This window comes from Emys orbicularis, chromosome 1 (genome assembly GCF_028017835.1).
Source record: "Emys orbicularis isolate rEmyOrb1 chromosome 1, rEmyOrb1.hap1, whole genome shotgun sequence".
Classification (NCBI taxonomy): Eukaryota; Metazoa; Chordata; order Testudines; family Emydidae; genus Emys; species Emys orbicularis.
In genome coordinates this window covers 127,601,007-127,621,744 of record NC_088683.1, presented here as the reverse complement: position 1 = coordinate 127,621,744, position 20,738 = coordinate 127,601,007, and the positions used below count along the sequence as shown (strand labels likewise).

The 20,738-nt window shown below is 44.8% G+C and overlaps 1 protein-coding gene across 1 annotated transcript in view; it reads left to right on the top strand.

The window, feature by feature from the left end:
* DNAI7 (dynein axonemal intermediate chain 7) overlaps positions 1-20,738 on the top strand; it is a 52,764-nt gene that overhangs the window by 25,699 nt on the left and 6,327 nt on the right. Inside the window, exons 7-11 of the mRNA XM_065410120.1 lie at positions 5,325-5,428; positions 6,623-6,893; positions 10,149-10,254; positions 12,553-12,719; positions 13,874-14,024. Of these exons, the coding sequence (XP_065266192.1) occupies positions 5,325-5,428; positions 6,623-6,893; positions 10,149-10,254; positions 12,553-12,719; positions 13,874-14,024 (799 nt within the window). The remainder of the gene's footprint in view (positions 1-5,324; positions 5,429-6,622; positions 6,894-10,148; positions 10,255-12,552; positions 12,720-13,873; positions 14,025-20,738) is intronic.

Genomic DNA, 20,738 nt, shown 5'->3' with positions numbered 1-20,738 from the left:
GGAGTAACCGGCAAGAAGGAACTGAGGAGACGCCGGGTCGGCAGGGTCATGTATTGAGTGCCATGAAGGCGCCACTCCAGGGGGCTCCACAGCCAACCCGACGGTTGCTGCTAGGGGAAAAACTTTCTGATGACTGTGCATGTGGCGCGCACACACCTCCAACAAAATAAACTGCTGTTTGCTTTACTGATCTAAGTAGTTCCATTGACTTCAATGTGACTACTCATCTGAGAAAAAGATTTCGCTTTCAAGATTTTGTTACTTGGTATCATCAAGGTCCAGTTTAGCTTCCCCTCTGGTCTGGTCACTTGTACTGGCAGGGATTGGTAGGCATCAGCCAAAGGTGTCTGGATTCTCTAGTTCAAATAGCTTTTTCTGATGCTGCAGGGTATTTCTGTCTCACACTGAACTATTGGGAAAGGAATTTTTAGTGAACACAGTTGAAGTTACATTAAGCCTTGCCTTTTTAAGTTTGCTTAACACGTATGCCAAACTATTTTCCACATTCAGCTATCCATTTGTGTAAGGTGATCTCTCACCACAATTCTCCAAAATCAATTAAACACATTAAAATCTGTCAAATACATATGAGGCTAATATTAATAATTATTCATTACATTAATAAGTAGGCATGAAACTCAATGTTGAATTCATGGTCTTCCGTTCCCACATCTTCTCTGGGACTCATCTTTATAGCCTCTCTGGTAGTTCCTTTAATGATGTCGGGAAAAAATTATATTCTCATAGCTATTTTTCTGCTTTAATTCCTGTCCTTGTCCATTGCACTGGAATAAGGGTGAAGACTGTGGCTGTTCTCCCCACTCCATTTTCAGTTTGACAAGTACATCAATGGTCTCTGCAGCAGAAGTATAGTATGCAACTGCCCGGTCTTCGTTACTTTTTGAGTATGGCTTAGTAGACCAGAATCCATTCGCTATGTGTGTTAGCCAAAAGCATGGTATCTCGATAAACAAATAATACTTAATATCATCCCTTAAATTGTCAAGTAAACTCAAAAAGCTCCTCTTAAAATCTTTCATCATCAGGATTATGTCTGTTCTGAGCAAGACGCATTTGTCTCAGCTGCTCATAGAAGGTTTTGCTTCTGACACGATCTCATTTTTTTCTCTATAATATTTAGTATCAGAGGGGTAGCCGTGTTAGTCTGGATCTGTAAAAAGCAACAGAGGGTCCTGTGGCACCTTTAAGACTAACAGATGTATTGGAGCATAAGCTTTCGTGGGTGAATGCCCACTTCGTCAGACGCATGTGTCTGACGAAGTGGGCATTCACCCATGAAAGCTTCTGCTCCAATACATCTGTTAGTCTTAAAGGTGCCACAGGACCCTCTGTTGCTTTCTATAATATTTGTTGCCCTGTTAAGCTCCTCTTCCAGCTCCATTACCTTTCACTTATATATTTTGCTAATGGTTAACTGAAGATGAAGCTGTTTCTGAACTGATATTAATTAATAACCTGAAGAAGAGCTCTGTGTAAGCTTGAAAGCTTGTCTCTGTTGTCAACAGAAGTTGGTCTTTGTCTCTCTACTATCCTGGGACCAACACAGCTACAACAACACTGCAAACAACAATGGAAGATATGAATTTTTGCACGACAACATTATATATATTTTGAGCTTGGTTTCCTTTCACAGTGGTTCTGAGCATCTGTAGTGATCTTATTTGCTCATTGACCATGTCTGTCTATGTAATGAGCTGTGTATTCTTAATCTGCAACACCTCTAGCTGCTTGACTTAACTTTCTACAGTTTCTGTTTGCTTATTTCAGTCAGTAATCTATTTCTTCTGCCATTTTAATACCTGATTTTCCTACTTGACTTTGAGTATTTGTTTACTTTGAACTGGCTATAATGCTTGTCCTTATCTCTGGAAATTCTGTTCTTTCATACCTTACTAATTCCTCTCACTGCTCTTTCTTCCTGGACACACGCAGGGAACTTCTAAATACGGATGATCTAGTTTCAGAAAACACTCTCCAAACTTAACCAATTATTACTACATCCTTGGCACAGTCTTCCTACAAATGAACAAGCTGTTCATACAAACATGCGCATTTGGGGCTAACAGTAAGTCACACCTAGATTTACTGTCGTATAGAATCTTGTAGCTTAACTTGAATTCTAAAAGGTCACCACTTTATACTATGCCACAATGAGATACACAGAATCTTGTAGGAGCTAGGGGTTACTTGAAAGTTGAGTTATGCAAAGTCTTAAACTTTTAGTAACATATCAGAAGGCTGATTCTCCTTCAGTAACCCCCCCATTAATTAGTATTGTTTAGCCAAAATAATTCAAGGCCAAGGAGTAAGAGCACTGCATATGGTAAACTAGATTCTGGACATTATTACTGCAAGTGAAACAGCAAGAAATCAGAGGAGCAAACGTAAAATACAATTTAGTGCATAAAAACACTGAGAAAATCAACCAGATATCATTTACTGGAATTGTCACACTGTGCATTCAATTAAAAAGTCAGTTGTGACTAGTAGTAATTTGGTTTAATAATTTGAAGTTAACAGACTTAAAAGTTAAACGTTTCTGTTAACTAACTAAAAAAAACTTAAATGGTAAAAAAAAAATACTTAAAATGAATCAAATTTGTTAACCAGTGTCATCTTTATAGTTATTATATGAAATTTAATGAATGTCTGTCACTTTGCAATAAGAACAACAGAGGGTGTAGTGTCAGGTTTCATCACCAGTGACAGTGTTCAGAAGTTGTCTAAGTTTCTCATTTGGAGATAAGATGTGGAAGCTATGTATTTTAATACAGGTAAGTATACTACTTAAAATGAGTGTGAGGATGCAAATACTTAGTCTGTCTTAAGATTCAGCATTTGATGGATGTTGGTTGTCAGGATTCAATGGTGAAAGATGTAGATGATTTGTGTATATACAGGGAGCTGTCAACTTGTTTTCTCCTTTGAACCTCAGTTTGGTTCTCTGCCACGGTCTGGTTCCTGGTGCCATTTGGTCCAATGGTACCAACAGGAATAAATGAACTTCCAAAACTGTTTGTATAATCTTCTCTAAATTCAGATATGGCTTTCTCTAACACTGTAGTAGGGTATCCAGGCAGACACTGGACTGCTGAACTAGCAATTCCCAGCCTTATGTGAGTTGCTCTTATGAAAGAACTTCTCAGTTTCCCATCTTGGCATCCCTCATGTTACTTTCTCTCTAGATGTTGCTCCTTTTGTATCTGAACACAGAATGTCTAAAGACAGAACACTTCTTTGATAGTATAGTGGTCATCTTTCAGGTTACAAGAACGAAGAGTACTTGTGGCACCTTAGAGACTAACAAATTTATTTGGGCATAAGCTTTCGTAGGCTAAAACCCACCTCATATGCATGCAGTGGAAATACAGTAGGAAGATATATATATACAGAGAAAAAATGGGGGTTGCCATACCAACTCTAACAAGACTAATCAATTAAGGTGGGATATTATCAGCAGGAGAAAAAAAACTTTTGTAGTGATAATCAGGATGGCCCATTTCAAACAGTTGACAAGAAGGTGTGAGTAACAGTAGGGGGAAAATTAGCATGCGGAAATAGTTTTTAGTTTGTGTAATGACCCATCCACTCCCAGTCTTTATTCAAGCCTAATTTAATGGTGTCCAGTTTGTAAATTAATTCCAGTTCTGCAGTTTCTTGTTGGAGTCTGTTTTTGAAGTTTTTTTGTTGAAGAATTGTGATGTTTAGGTCTGTAATTGTGTGTCCAGGGAGGTTGAAGTGTTCTCCGACCCCCATTTTTTCATGTTCTCTGTATATCTGATATATATCTTCCTACTGTATTTTCCACGGCATGCATCTGATGAAGGGGGTTTTAGCCCACAAAAGCTTATGCCCAAATAAATTTGTTAGTCTCTAAGGTGCCACAAGTACTCCTCGTTCTTTTTGCTGATACAGACTAACATGGCTACCACTCTGAAACCTTTCAGGTTACAGTTAGCTCTTCCTTTGATCTTCGATTTACAATCTTGATGGCCACAGCTCAGCTTTCACCTTATCCTTGCACTGTCTGAATATACATATCAAAATGTGCTGCTTCCTTCTATTTCTCGCTGATATTTTAATGTTAATACCTTATTTGTATATTCTGTGATGAACTGTATCTTTAAAAATTGTAGATTATTATGTGTTTGTTTCTGTGGGAGACAGAATGGACAATGGCTCTTCAACAAACAGCCTTGTTATCCTGTTACTGGTTGTCAGGGTGTAATAGAATTTTGCCTTGCTCTGAGATAACTTTATGAAAAGGGGTTTTCAAAAAAAATAGCTGCCTCTGACATTCCTGAGTGTACAACTGCCTTACTCCCAGCTCTTGTCCTTGGTGGAGAAAGCAGATTTGTAAGCTAACACAGTTGAAGTCAAATTAACCTATCGCTTACCAGTTTGTCCCAGGGTCCCTTTACATTTTATAATTTTGGAGAATCTTCAATAAATATAAAATGCTCGCTCTAAGGTTACTTAAATAGATTTGAAGGAAGGGGATCATTACACGTAGGGTATTTTATGCATAAGCAGCAGCATAGAAAAATATGTGACGATATCTATGCGAGAAGCTGCCAAAAAGGAGGACAAATTGGCATCAAAATATACGCTTCCCAATTTTGAGAAGTTGTTGTTGGTACTCATATGAAGTGCAGCCAGATACCACAATAATGGGTGCCTTATAGATACTGGATCACTATTATTTGATTTATGTAATTCTGGTAGTTGTGCACAAGACTTTATCACAGCTCAAGTGTACCAGATAAAAGAGAGAATCCCTGACTACCTGGAATTTACAGACTAAAGGCATTGAGTGGCTGTAATACAATGCCATGCACCTAAATAAAGGATAATGTGTGGCCATTGTAACTAGAGTGTATCACTGAACAAGTGGGTTTTCTGGGCCTTTGTACAGAAGTGCCAGGACTGACCATTATAGGGGCAAGTCCCCACTTAGAGAGAACAAGGGGAAGACTCTGTCTTTCTAGGGCAGATAAGAAATATGTCATAAATGTGATCAGTTAATTCACTGAATTAAATTATACAGTAATCAATGACTGTTTTTAACATTTTAGCTAGTGATCACAGTGAAGAAAGTTTTATAGTTTTAAATCTCGTATAGGCCGTTACAAATTATCACATGTAGATTTTACTTAATTCAGATGTTATCCTAAGAATTTATGATTTGCTCAACTTTTTAATTATTCTTAGTGCAAAGACAATAGCAGTTCTTTCATCAGTGTCAAGTACATCAACTCCATCCTAGTTTAATTTAGAGTAATATGCTGATTTGTTTTTTGCAGAAGGCTAGTACTTTCACAGATTCTGACAGTGGAAATATGGATGTGGTCATAAAAGATAAAAATATCACTTTCTGTATTTGGGGAAACCTCAAGAAGAATCCAAGGTACAGTACAAAAGTGTTATCTTCAAATTAGCTCTATCTTTGTACATCTCTATGGAATAAAGACTCAGGGCCAGTTTCTGACAACCCTTATTCATGTTGAGTAGCACTTTACTCCACAAGTGGCCCTCATCTGCCTGGAGGGAGGGGGGAGTGTGCCAAACACTGGAATTGTGGAAGACAGCTGTAAGACTGCCTGCTGAGGACTCCCTCGCAAGCCCTATTGTAGGGGGTCTGCTCAGGATAGGATGGCTATGTTGGGGCAGGGCTACAGCACTCTGGAGACAGCATTGCAGCCTATAGGGCAGCCTAGGGAGGCTTCTGTAACTTGTGCCCCCCCAGAACTGTTTAAATTATTCTATGTGCGGCAAAGGAGCCTTGAATCAGGAGTGCGTAAAAGTGGCTTGATGTTATGTTAGCATCCTTCGATTGGGCACAGAATATGCTGCACCTTTTAAAGCACAGCACAGAATCTCACCCAGTGTTCCTAAGCAAAAGATGGAGGTTTATGTGTGGAAGATTTTATAATTCTAGCCAATATCTTCTTGTATTAAAATGGGCAGAAGGAGAGTTCTCATTTGAACAGGTCTGCTTGGTCAGAAATGGGACCTCCAGTCATACTATGGCAGGCCAAAGATCCATGGGGGGAAAAGGCCCAAGTTCTTGGGTATCTGATTTGACACAGAATTGATCTCCTTCTGTATGCCTTCTAGCCCATTTCCTACGGTGGCACAGAGGCAGGTGATGTGCTTGTTCTCCTAGCTTGACTCTCTTTACCTTAAGTGCCTCCTCAGCTTGTTTGTGGAAACCGTGGAGAGGGACTTAATACAGACAGCAGCTGCATTAACCTATGCAGAAATGTGCCTAATAAATGAGTCCAATTTACCTATGAGGATGCTATATAGAACAGCTGACTCCTCCCCTTCTCTGCCTGGCCATGATCCTTAACTGCATGCAGAGCTTAATTCTTTTAATTCTGTTTTAGCTATCTTGGAGGGGCTGGTGGCAGCTCTCGGTGCTGGGTGAGCATGTGATGACCATCTAACCAGATTTGTTCCCCAAACTGTGACATATGGTAAAAGGCAACATAGGTGCCTGTATTACTGTGATAAATGTACTGGAATATTGAAGTGTGATGTACAAATAATTATACTGACTTTACTAGAGAATTCTTTTGTTTCAATTCTCTGTTTACAGATTTAAAAATCATATGTTTTGTGATGCAGAAAATGGATTTGATCTTCCAAAGACAGTGGCCACAAGTGATATTGCTGTCCGCATCTTGCACACTCATTATGATCATATTTCCCCACTACAACTCATTCCCAAACTGCATTTAAAGGTGCAAGCCCCAGAAAGCAAACCAGAATTAACTGTGCTTTATGATATGAAAGAAGAAAAAGAAGAGGAACAAAAGAGTGGGGAAGACAGCAACCTGGTAATTGAAAAGGAATCTGATGGAAGAAAGGTAAGAAAGATGTAAAAGGTACAGCATGGACAGTGCTGTCAGTTAATGCCTAGCTGCATAGTATTAGCATCTTAACAGATCTTTACATGTCTCCCTTGTGCCTTAGAAAACAAAAAAAAGTCCTTAAAATGTTCATTCTCCTTATAAAAGAATTCCTCCTTTTTGGAGAAGGTCTTGCAGTTGAGTTCCTTATAACTAAAAATGGGCCTACCTCAAAAGTACTAGCGGTTCAGTACCCTGAAAAGGTAAGGGAGCAGATCCTGAGATCTTAACTCAAGTTTTATCCAAGTGAAGTTCTTCTTGACGTCAACGGGAGTTTTCCTCGAGGAGGACAAAGTAAGAGCTAAATATCTCAAGATTTGTCCTATAGTGAATTTTTAAAACACTTTTAAACTGTAGTCTCTAAGCACTTAGATACAAAAACTAAAACCAGATAGAGCCAAATTCTGTTGTTATTTGCACTATATAGAATTTAGCTCCATAGGTGACAAAGCTATCCATAAGCACTGTTGCCACCACCAACTAAACAAAAAAACAAGACTAAACTAAATCAGCTACATGCCACATCACATAAAAAATACATCGTACCCTGAAGATCACCAAACCCAAGCTCAGGCAGACCACCAAGACTAGAACATGACAAAGCCAGTGATTCTCAACTGGAGAAGGCTCTGCGGCAGTCCTGCAGAATTCAAATCAAGGACCTGACAGCAAGAGCATCTCAGTCAATCTTAACTGCTGTGGCAGGATGTAGGGTGAGATACCAAAAACACTGAACCTTTTGAGTCAATTCCACAAAGACTTTTGTATAACCAGTCTTCTTCTGCCCACTCCAGTAGGCCATGGCTTGTTCCTTGAAACTATCCAAAGTATCCTAAGCCTTCTCCCTTCCTTGCAGTCACACCCTTCCCTATAGTCCCTCTCATTTCTGGTTATCTTCTCAACCACCTACCTTTTGAGATCTGCTGGGTTTACCAAGACTGGCAAGCTCTGAAGCCACACAAGGTGTGAGATGAACAAACTGCAATCTTACAAATTTGGGGGCTATCTAGCTGCACCATCCATTGTAGACCACAAGTGAGGGAAAGTCCAAATTCTTAGGAATTTGAAGTAACCATCCTCAGCTTAGGGCACAGCACACAGATTGCTACACCTGCTGGACTGCTATGGATCTTGAGAGATAGGGGAAGGAGAAAAGAAAGACCAGCAATCGGAGAGTAGAAATGACTGTTTTGATGGAAAGTTGTAGTAGGAATGAAGATTTGTGATTGTTGTGGATGGGAGTGGGATCAGGGCATGGATAATACCAGATACAATTGTAAGACATCACTGTAAGAGGGTCATTCAAAAATGTTAATAAGTATATTAGAATGAACTGATTCTGTTTACAGAAAATTCAGTTTTCAGAGTGGTAGCCGTATTAGTCTGTATCAGCAAAAACAACGAGGAGTCCTTGTGGCACCTTAGAGACTAACAAATTTATTTGGACATAAGCTTTTGTGGGCTAAAACCCACTTCATCAGATGCATGGAGTGAAAAATACAGTAAGCAGTATATATATTGCAGCACATGAAAATTCAGTGTCCCACAAACCACACACAGGAGTCCAACACTGTCAGGACAGTCTGAAGGGGTGCAAAGTAGGTTTTAGAATGGAATGGGTCTTTACTCTGGTGTTGTGGTTGTTTAGTCTCTGTATGTTGATGGTTTTTCCACTAGAGGGCTGGCAAAATACCATCTCTATCAATCTGAATCTCTTCCAAGTGATATCCCATAGTTGTACAATGGCTTTTTTTACTCTTATTAGCTTCTATGGCTTGTAGGTTAACAGGCAGTTCTAAATTACTCTGATTCTGCTGCCAAACTTTCTAGGTAAATAACTGTAAACTACCATTTTTACATCTTATTAACATATATTTACAGCAGTGGTTCCTGGCCTTGTTGTGTCTCCCTCTACCACATTTGCTGCAGAGCAGTGCCTGAGGCAGGTCATCCCCACTCCCTGCTTCCTTTACATAGGGTTGCCAATTTTGGTTGGTAGTATTCCTGGAGGTTTCATCACATGACATAATCTTTAATTAAAGATTAATCTTTAATTCCTGGAGAGTCCAGGACAATCCTGGAGGGTTGGCAACCGTACTTTTATACCATGACACATCTCACCTGTTTTATTGTCTTTCTCCTGTATTTTTCTGGCTTTTGCTTTTCATTCCTGGTTAAGCTCCTTACCTTGTTCTTTTTCCCACTCTTCTCCTCTCTCTTCCAAGTCTTGTTCCCTCTCCACCAATCCTCACTCTTTTCCTGTTCCCACCTCAGGGATCCGCTTCTCTGAACGCCGGTTGCTCACCTGGGATATCTTTTATAGTTCTGTTTGCCCTTAGTTTTTTCCTTCCCCCATTTTTTTCTCTAGTTCTGTCCCTCTTTCTGCTGCTGCATGGTCTCTCTCTGTTCCCCTGCAGGGCAGGCATTCCATACAAGTCTGCAGGCTGCCTCTTGCCACAATTCCCTCACACAGTGTATACGGAGAAGCACTTTAGCTCCGTCTAGCGGAGGGGGAACAAACATGCAATAAGTGCCCGGCTACTTTCCCCATTGCTATGCCTCTCAGAAGTCTGGCACAACAGGGATGAGGGCACATCTAGGATGAAAATCCAAAACTTACAATAACTTTGTGAAAAGGGAAAACAATGAAAGGTATGAAAAGTCTCATAGGGTAGGTACAAACGAAAGAGTCAGGATATCTGAATTCTATGTTTGTTTCTATTACAGTTCCTATCTTTCGCCCTGCATTAGCTTTCTCATCAGAAAAATTAGGCTAGTAATACTTACTTCACATAGTGCTGTGAAGCTGAATTCATTAATATTTGAAAAGTGCTTTGGGATTTTTGGAGGGAAGCTGCTATAGAAATGCAAACGTGTTCTCTCTGTTTATATATTAATATGTAAAGCTGATTACCTGACTTTGACAAAATCCAGACTGCCTGAGACAATGTTTTTGTACCAAAACCTGGTTTTGTCAGCTAGCAAAAAAAAAAAAAAAAAAAAGAGTGCCATAATGATGCATTCTGGATATTCCTACACTACGGCCCCATTCCTCCAGTGAGCTTCATGCACATCTCATTGCATAATGAGGACCTTACTCATTCTCCCGAGGTTTTCATTTTCACAAAGAAACTACACTATTTTTAATTGCGCCTGTCTCACTGTAACCTAAAAACACTATATTTTGTTTTTATATGTTTGTTTTTTAAATAGAGTGCCATCTCTTTCAAAGACAGCACTAAAATCGATCCTGGTGAAAATGAGAAGCTAGAAGAGGAATCTGAGAAGAAATCAGAAAATGTTAGCACCATTTCAGGAGGTACTCAGATTTTAGATGCAGTATTGCATAATTATATACATTTTTAAACTTCTGATTTTACTCTAGGCAAACATTGGAGCATACAAAACCAGTGTATATAATGTAGCACCGACACCTACATGGGCAGAACAAAGATGATGTAGATATTGCTCTCATTTTATATATTTATAAAATATAATACATACAGGTGTCTTGAGATTCTAGCTAGGTATCTGTCTTGGGTGAATAAGGTTCTTCCCTTGTTTCTGAGTTAGGCTGAGATTGTCAGTTATTGAAGCTTATGCATAACTGGGAGCCCAGGAATAGTTCCTTACTTAAGCATGTACTTAAGTAAGGTGCTTAAGCGCTTAGCTGAATCAGGGCCATAATCCCAGGAAAGAGACCAGTGCTAGTTGTAGTCTTCTTTCTCATATAAATCAGCCATCAGTTTCTCCAACACTTTTAGATCCTTCAGTTTAGTAAAATCATTGATTTATTTCTTACACTTTCTTCTAAAACAAGATGACTGTGTGTTGTGCAGCATTGATTATCTGAGCAATAGAGCCTTTTACCTGTTTAAAAGAACTTTCCTGTGGGTGCTGCCCCAGCAACCAAACTTTCAGGTTCACATCTAGGGATGACCCAGGTAGGTATTTCCCCTGGGATTTTTCCAAGGAGTGGATTTTAGGCATTTAGCTCTCTTAAGTGCCTTTAAAAATCCCAGGCTTAATATTAACTAAGACCTGTGCCGAGAAATGGTATAATTATCTGTATTTGTTTAAGGTCTTTTTTCTTCATTGTTTTAGTGTGAAAAGGTATGTAAAGAGCAAAGTGTCTTCTCTATTTGAATATATTTTTACAAGTGTTAAAAAAGATCTTAATGATTTAGCTTGGGAGAACAAGTATTTAGCTTTGTTTAGAAGAAGTTTGGGATTTTTTTTATTAAAAAAAAAGGAAAGCCAAAGTTGTAGTAAATAGTACAGTGGATTTACTACATAGATTAGTATACTATACTATTAAATATACAGAGAGCTTAAATTGTAGTATGCGCACAGTATACTATAAAAACTACATACAATATGTGAGCATATATAATATTCATATGAAACTAGCAACCCTTTCCCATCCCACTCTAAAAAAGACCTGGAAACACATCACACTTGATATTTTTAGTTTGTTGAGATTATCTCATTAAAAAAAATATATAGTCTTTTATTTAGTAAGTTTTATAGTACAGTTACTTTATCTTGTGTTATTGAACAGAGTTTAAGTGGATCCTCATAATAAATTGTTTTCCTTATATTATGATACCTAATAACATATTTTTCATGCATTTTTGAACATTGCTAGTGAACATCCAGCCACCTACATGATATTGTTAGAGGGTGAAAATCCTATATTATTTTCTTTAAGTGCTTAGAACTTTTAAAAAACATTCACCATTGGAAAGTCTCTTAAGAATTTTGGTAAGGAATTTCCTCTACTCTGCCATTTCGGATTCTCTAAAGAATTTTGTTCCACAAATTGATCACCCTCCATCCCCTACTGTGTTAAGCATCTTCCTTTTCTAACTTCAGTTTGTGGCCCCATGTTTGCCTTACATGCACTTTCCATAACCTCTATAGCATGCACTTTCCATAACCCCTGTAGGATTTTATATAACATGGGGGCCAAGTTCTCCCTGTTAGTTATAACCAGTGCAACCTCACTGACTCCAGACCAGATTCTACTGTCATTTACTGTTGTGAAACTCCATTGCGTTTATTGAGGTTGCACAGATTATACCTAAGACCCTGATTCTGTAGGTGAATCTGCTTGAGCAGACCTGTGAAGTCACTTACAGAATCAGGGCCTAGTAGTAGGAGAAATGCACCCTTCTCTTTAAAATCTCAGTACTAAAAACCTAAGAAGATGGTGTAATCATTAGGTATGGATTAGTAAATCCACTGGTGGTCATAGTCTATGCAGCTACAGAATGCCTTGGTTACAAAGGAACTCCAAGTGCCCATAGCTAGCACATCAGTCATATGCCTAATTATAATTGGGAGCCCTACAGTTCTTAATTTAAGGCCCCACAAAACCTAAGTCCAGCCCCGAATAAGCCTTCTATTCATTTTTGTTGTCTGTCTAGTTTTATCCATTCCAGTGAATCCTTTAAAAAATCCATAGACCACCAGAAGGTGGCGCTGAGATATTGCAGCGTAGAAAGCCATTTAAGTACATATTTAGATGCTGTATGTGCAAAAAGCATTTGGGATTTGAAATCTTGGTACTTTATTCAGACATTGAATTAATACATGATATTTGGTTGTTATTTAGTTCAGGTTGCACCACTGCAGGTGGCCACTGATGAAAAAGAAGAAGAGATAATTGGCGAAAATGAAGTTGATTTGCACCAGTTCACACCAGTGGGTGGAGTGTACCTTATTGATGCACTGAAGCTCCCACCTCAAGCCAAACAAATCAAAGGCTGGACCATGGTGGAAGTAGGTCAAGATCTGAAGCAAAATTGCACCCAATGAATCTCTTTTAGTTCTGATTACCCTGGAAAGAGTTGCCACAGTTCTGGAGATTTGTCAATATAGAGTTCACACAGTATAAACAAACAGTTCTATCCTAGGGTGACCAGATCACACAGGTGAAATATCGGGACGCGGGGGAGGGTGTGTGGAGGGGAAAAAAAAAAAAAGCCGGCGGCGGAGCAAAAAAAAAAATTTGCGTCCCAACCAAAGGTAGGTCGGGACGCGGGACAAATAAGCAAATATCGGGACAGTCCCGATAAAATCAGGACATCTGGTCACCCTATTCTATCCTTTGAGTTTCTGTGCACCGAGATTAAAAGCTGAGTTTTCAAATCATGCTCCTCAGTTGCACCTGCAAACTTTCTTATATAACTGTGGCATCCATATAATGGATGTGTATGCATTCAGACAGGTAGTCACACAGTCAGTTCTGTTAAATGGAGGTTGCACAGACACCTGAAATCACTGCATTTGAAAATGCTCCTAAAGATGTTGGTTAAAGGAAAAGGAAGTCCTTGCTTCATTTTATAAACAGAAGGATGTGTTAAAGCCTATGATTGTGATAACAGAGCTTTGAGTTTAATTCCAGGCTCTGCTGAAGACTTTATGGTCCTTGGGCAGTATGCCTCAGTTTCCCCAATTGTAAAATTTGAGATCACATTTACCTGCATCACAGGATTTTTGTGCTGCTGATCTCATTAATAGGCATAATTTACATAAACTGCATTTAGCTCAAGTAAATATGTTCATTGGGGGACTGAGACATATAACTCCCCATCCCTAACCCAGCACCTTCATGTAGAGCTGCAGTACAGCCCCCAGTGCAGGCAGTACTTGGATGTCATACATATGGACTGGAGTAATAGCTGTCGCCCCTCTCTGTGGCTGTACAGTGTTTGTAGAAAGCCCTTTGAGATCCTCAGATGGAAGATGCAGAAGAAGCAAAGTGTAATTTGCAAAGTTACATAGATGTGTAGAATTATCAAATGATATATAATGTTTTTAGCTCTTTACATTGTATTTTTTGAACTCTACAGAGGACCAAAGTGGATTACAAAATTTAGTAGTCTATTGCTGTTGATTTGACATTTTCTCTTTTCTTCACCTCCCCATCAAAGTTACTCGATGTAGGATTGGAGACATATCCGTATCCTCCAGAATCAGAAGAAACTGAAGATGCCACATATCCACGTATAGGGGTGACTCTTAGACTTCTTGACAGTGTGATATTTTTTGAGGAACCTATGGTTGCCAGATGGGATTCTGCAGGTACAGTAAGTCTTCAGCCAGCTGTTACACACACATGCTAAATCCAAAAACCTTTCTTAAGTTCAAGTCCCAGAATTCAGATCTGGATTTTAATTTTTCCAAAGTTCATGGAGTATTTGGAACTCAGACTTTGGCAAGTCCCAGTTCAGATCCAGAGTTTGGTATGGGCCCTTCGCTGTTCATTATCCTGTGATTTTTGAAAGCTTAACATTCAATTGGTGCAGAATTTCTAATAGACTCAAGATTTTGTTGCTCCCTTATTCAAACAGTCTTTATTCTGTAAATTATTTAGAAGTAAGGAAAATGTTGTATAGTGTTTCAGTCCTCATTCAATGATATCTCTTGGCAATTGGCTCCATTAAAAAAATCTTTCTAAAACGATGATAGGCTATTATCTCTGCTTTACTGTTTGGGTTTACATGTTTTAGCTCCCATATAGTGTAAATATTAGAGCAAGACAGAGAAAGGTATTTCATTTTGTGAAAGATTTCAATATTTCAGTATTTAATTTCATTCTGATTAGGAACAAAAGCCCAAAATTCTCTGTGAAAGGGGATTGAATCCTAGCTCTGAGACAGTCTGCCTGGAATGCTGTCCTGGCACTGCAAATCCTGGCGTCCCTGGGTGCCAGACTGTGGAAGTCCTGGTTTCAGAATTTGCCTTGTTTCTGGAGATAACTTAATCAAAATTGAACGGCGTCTGCAGAACGTTTTGATTTCAATAAATTGGTAAATCCCCGTGAAAAAATGTTTTGTCCAAAGTTTTTTGGTCAGTTGTAGTAAATATGTTGTTCTTCCAGTGCTTGCTCATGTCCATTCCATGTTAGGTGTGTGTGCTCGCCACATGCACCGGTGCTAGAAGTTTTCCCCGCAGTGGTAGCTGTAGGGCTGGCTCTGGCACCCTCTGGAGTGACGCGCTATAAGAGGCGCCGGCAGCCCTCCCCCCACCTTCAGTTCCTTCTTACCGCCAGTGATGGTGCTGGAACATCCTCTTGCTTTGGCAAGCAATTGTACCAGTGGTTCTTCTCTACTCTGCCGACGATAGTAACAGCTCATTCAACAAGAGCACAGGCATCGTCAGCAGCTTCCTGGCTCATGTTCTGATCCAGGACATCTGCAGGGCCGCAACATAGTCATCTGTCCATACCTTCACGACCCATTATACGATCACCCAGCAGGCCTGAGACGACGCTGGCTCCGGTAGAGCGGTGTTGTAATCAATGCATCCATGAGCTCCTGACCCACCTCCAGAGGCACTGTTTGTGAGTCACCTAACATGGAATGGACATGAGCAATCACTCGAAGAAAAAAAAAAAACAGGTTCTTCTTCGAGTGATTGCTCCTGTCTATTCCACAGTAGGTGTGCGTGCTCGCCACGTGCACCGGTGCCGGAAGTTTTTCCCTTAGCAGCATCCATAGTGGGGGAGCACTGCTGCGGCCCCTGGAGTGGCGCTGACATATCGCGCCATAAAGGGGGCTGCGTGCTCCCCCCACCCTCGGTTCCTTGAAGGTAGTCGGAACTTTGTGCTCCAGCTTTGCTGCAGCATTTCTAGCCTTAGTGGTATCCAGCTTTCACTGAAGTTACTTGTTGATCTTTTCTCAGTTAGTGCCGGGCTCGGGGCATGCCCCGTGGCCCAGGTTTCAAGTCGTGCGACTCTTGTTGCAATTCTGTGCCCAGAAGCAATCCACACACTCAGTGTCTTCGCTGTCTGGGCGAGGCTCACATTAGTGAGAAGTGTAAAATTTGCCGCTCCTTCAAGCCGCGAACAAAGAAGGAGCGTGAGATCCGACTCCGAGCTCTCCTAATGGAGTCGGCGTTGGCCCCGGCACCAGCGCATTGAGCCGACCCCGTGCCGGGCACCGCGTCGTCGTCGCGCAGCGCAGCGCCCCCAGCGCGCCATCCTGATTCCGCGGCCGGTACCGCGTTGTCGGTGCGCAGCGAGGCCCCATCGACGAGCCAGCACCGTTCCCCTTCTAAGAAGCAAGGGAAGACTCAGCGGCGCCGGGAGAAAGAATGGGGTGAGGCTAGACCCGCGCCGGGCAGCCCACGATCCCCATCGGGACTGAGACCTCCGACTCGGGTGGAGCGGAATAGTCCGGTGCCGTCCACGCGCACCTCGCCAGAGGTGAGAATGCCTTCGACACCCGGAGGCAGCTCAGGCCGCGTGCGACATCATGACGCTTCCGGTACCGGGAGCGCCGCTCCAGGCAGGCCCCCGATCCCGTGGGAAGCCTTCGCTCAGTGCCCATCAACCTTCTCCGGACGTCTCCGAGGTCGAGGCACCGTCCCGAGTTGAAGGGCTGAGCCGCGGACCACGGTGCGCCTCCACGCCGTGAGCAGGGTCGTCTGCGAGCGAGCTTTCCTCCTCCACTCCGGGAGACCGTAGGGGAGGCACTAAGAGGCGGCGCCGCTTCTCTTCGAGCCTTGCCCGCAGGGACAGGTCTCAGCGGCGGCGGCACCACCGTTCACGCTCCGGCACCCGCCGTGGAAGGCGCTACGCCCGGAGCTCATCACGGGAGTCCCAGGCACCGAGGCGTCGTAGTCTTGGGCGCCGGAGGGATTACGGGGACAGCACTCCCGACTCCTACCTGTCCTCCTCCAGGGACCGGAGACGTCATGTTCGGGACCAGACGACACCGCGGCACCGACCTCCTCGGCACCGGATGACTCCGTGGCTCCACTTCCTCCGGTCTCTCAGGAGGATTTGAAGGCCCACCAGGAGCTACTCAGGAGGGTGGCATCGAACCTCCAGCTCCAGGCCGAGGAGATGCAGGAACCATCGGACACGTTGTTCAATGTCCTTACCTCCTCAACGCCGGGACATGTGGCCCTCCCGCTCCATCAGGGGATGGCTAATATCACTACTGGCCTCTGGCAAACCCCGGCATCCCTGGGTCCTATCTCCAAAAGGCCGAACGGAAGTACTTTGTGCTCACAAAGGGGCACGAGTACCTCTACTCCCACCCAACTCCGAACTCTCTAGTGGTGGAGTCTGTGAACCACCGGGAGAGACACGGCCAACCCGCTCCCACCCCCAAGGACAAAGACGCTCGCAGGCTGGATTCCTTTGGAAGAAAGGTTTATTCATCTGCGAGCTTTCAGCTCAGAGTGGCCAACCATCAGGCACTCTTGAGCAGATATGACTTTAACCTTTGGGGATCCCTGCCCAAATTTGAGCCTTCTCTTCATGAGCAGGACAGGAAGGAGTTCCGGGCTCTAGTTGAGGAAGGTGCGGCGGTGGCTAAAGCAGCGCTCCAGGTGGCCTCCGATGCGGCAGACACGGCCGCTCGTTCGATGGCCGCAGCGATCTCCATGAGAAGGGCGTCCTGGCTTTCGCTCTCTGGACTATCGGCTGAGTCCCAGTCGATCATGCAGGACCTGCCATTCGATGGTCGGCCCCTGTTTGCAGATCAAACAGACACGCATCTGCACGGGATGAAAGACTCCCGTACCACCCTGCAGACGCTGGGCCTGTACGTCCCGCTGGCCAAGGACAAGCCCAGGCCTCACACCTCTGCTCCACAGGCTCGGGGCAGATATGAGCCCCCACCTAAGAAGCAATGGGAGCAGAGGCGCCGGTCACAACGCCAATCCCCTTCGGCCCCTCGTCCGGGGCCCTCTAAGGCCAGGAGGCCAGGGAAGCGGCGTTTTTGACTGCTTGCGGGGGGTTACGGGGCCTGTTGCCAGGTTAAACCCCCCCCCCCAGTTAATAAAGTTCAGGTTTGCCAATCGTTTACCTGCCTTCAGTCTGCAATGGTTCCATATTACCACGGACCGCTGGGTCCTCAACACTATATCCCTGGGGTACAGGTTGCAGTTTGTTTCGCCCCCTCCCAGTTGCCCTCCGGCCAGGGGGTTGGCGGAGGACCCGGAACATGTGCTCCTCCTAGATCAGGAGGTACAGTGCCTGCTCTCCCTGGGAGCCGTGGAGAGGGTACCTTGGGAATTCCGGGGCAAGGGGTTTTACTCCAGGTATTTCCTCATCCCGAAGGCGAAGGGCAGGCTTCGGCCCATCCTCGATCTGCGGAAGCTCAACCAGTTCTTGGTTCGGTGCAAATTCTGCATGGTGTCCCTAGCCTCTATTATTCCCTCCCTAGACCCGGGGCATTGGTTTGCAGCGCTGGACCTCCAGAATGCGTACTTCCACATCCATATTTTCGAGGGTCACAGGCGCTTCCTCCATTTCCTGGTGGGCCAGGACCACTACCAGTTTACGGTCCTCCCCTTTGGCCTCTCGACGGCCCCCAGGGTCTTCACGAAGTGTATGGCGGTGGTAGCGGCCCACCTCAGGAGGAGAGGGTTGCAGATCTTTCCCTACCTGGATGATTGGCTGCTCAAGGGCGAGTCCCGGTCCCAGGTGCAGCAGCAAATAACCCTCCTGCTACGCACCTGCTCAAATCTAGGCCTAGTGGTAAATGAGGAGAAATCCACGTTAGTTCCGGTCCAGCGCATAGAATTCATAGGAGCGCTGCTGGATTCCCAGGTGGCCACGGCTTCCCTTCCAGCGGACAGGTTCGAGGCGCTCAAAGGCCTCATCGACTCGGTCACGGCCTTCCCGGTAACCACGGCTCGGATGTGCCTTCAAATCCTCGGCCACATGGCAGCATGCACCTCAGTGGTGCGACATGCCAGGCTCCGGATGAGGCCCCTCCAACTCTCTGGTTGGCCTCCCGCTACTCCCAGGCCAGGGACAGCCTGGACAAGGTTGTCACGGTGCCGCCAACGGTGGTTGCAGACCTCCAATGGTGGGCCCTCCCGAGCAACATGCTCCGGGGTATCCCCTTCTGAGAGCCCTCTCCGTCGCTAGATCTAGTGTCGGATGCCTCAGACCTGGGCTGGGGAGCCCACGTGGGGGACTTCAGGACCCAGGGTATGTGGTCACCCGAGGAACTGTCCCTGCACATAAATGTCAGGGAACTCAGGGCAGTGCGCCTGGCATGCTTGGCCTTTCGCCAGCGCTTATAAGGGAAGGTGGTCAGAGTCCTCACGGACAATACCACCGCAATGTATTACATCAACAGGCACGGGGGCATGCGCTCCAAGGCCTTATGCCAGGAAGCCCAGCTCCTGTGGGAGTTCCGTATAGCCCACAATATCCTCCTCCGAGCGTTCCACCTACCCGGCGAGAGCAACACGCTCGCGGATCGCCTGAGCAGGGTGTTCTCACAACAACACGAGTGGTCCCTGCACAGGGAGGTGGCAGAATGGCTCTTCCTTCAATGGGGTACTCCCCAGGTAGACCTATTCGCCACCGCCCAGAACCGCTTGTGTCCCAGGTTCTGCTCCAGGGTGATAGAAGGTGATGGGGCCATGACAGACGCGTTCCTGCTCAATTGATTGGGGCCCCTGATGTATGCCTTCCCGCCCTTCCCCCTCTTAGGCAGGGTCCTACAGAAGGTGAAGTCAGACGGGGCGAGAATTATCCTGATAGCCCCGGATTGGGCCCGTCAACATTGGTACGGGACCTTACTGCAGCTCTTGGCGGCCCCCCCTTGCAGGCTGCCGCTCCGCCCGGACCTCCTCTCCCAGGAGGGAGGTCGTCTCCTCCATCCCAACCTGGCCCTGCTCCACCTGACAGCATGGCTGCTCTGTGGCTAGATGCGGAGGAGGGGAGGTGTACCGAGGCTGTTAGACGGGTCCTGCTTGAAAGCAGGAAGCCGTCCACACGGAGGGCCTACCTGGCTAAGTGGTATCGGTTCTCCTCATGGGTGAGGGAGAGAGGTTCCTCCCGCGCGTCCGCTCTGCTCCAGCTGGTCCTGGACTACCTCCTGTCCCTTAGGACCCAAGGGCTGGCTCCCTCCTCGATCAGGGTGCACCTGGCGGCCATTTCGGCCTTCCACCCTCCGGTGGCGGGACAGTCAGTGTTCTGCCACCACATGACTTCCAGATTTTTAAAGGGTTTAGACAGAGCGTTCCCTTATGCTAGACCCCCGGTTCCTCCTTGGGACCTGAACCTGGTGCTGTCACGCCTCACGGGACCTCCCTTTGAGCCCTTGGCCACTTGCTCCTGGTCCCGCTTATCTGAGACAGTGGCGTTTTTGGTGGCTATCACCTCAGCCCGCAGGGTTTCGGAGCTTAGGGCGCTGACCTCGGATTCCCCGTACACTGTCTTCCATAAGGGGAAGGTCCAGCTTCGCCCCGCACCCGGCCTTCCTACCGAAGGTGGTCTCAGCATTTCATATGGACCAGGACATTTTCCTGCCAGTCCTGTGTCCTAAGCCCCATTCCTCCAATGAGGAACAACGCCTACACATGCTAGATGTGCGTAGAGTGCTGGCCTTTTACTTAGATTGAACAAGGCCATTCCGAAAATCCCTTCAGCTTTTCATTGCTACGGCCGAGCGCGTGAGTGGGCAATCGGTTTCCACCCAGCGGATCGCCCGCTGGATCATCTCGTGCATTCGCACCTGTTACGACCTGGCAGGGGTTTCCCTGCCTCCTATTGTTAAGGCGCATTCGACGAGAGCCCAGGCCTCGTCAGCGGCCTATGTGGCTCATGTCCCTATTCAGGACATCTGCAGGGCTGCTACATGGTCCTCTGTCCATACTTTTGCATCGCGCTATGCGATCATCTTCCAAGCACGGGACGACGCCGGGTTTGGTAGGGCGGTGCTCCGCCCGGGTAACCCTTAACCGTTATCATTTAGAACTTCTACCCACCTCCGTCAGGTATAGCTTGGAGTCACCTGTGATAGTGTACCCCATAAGGCTTTA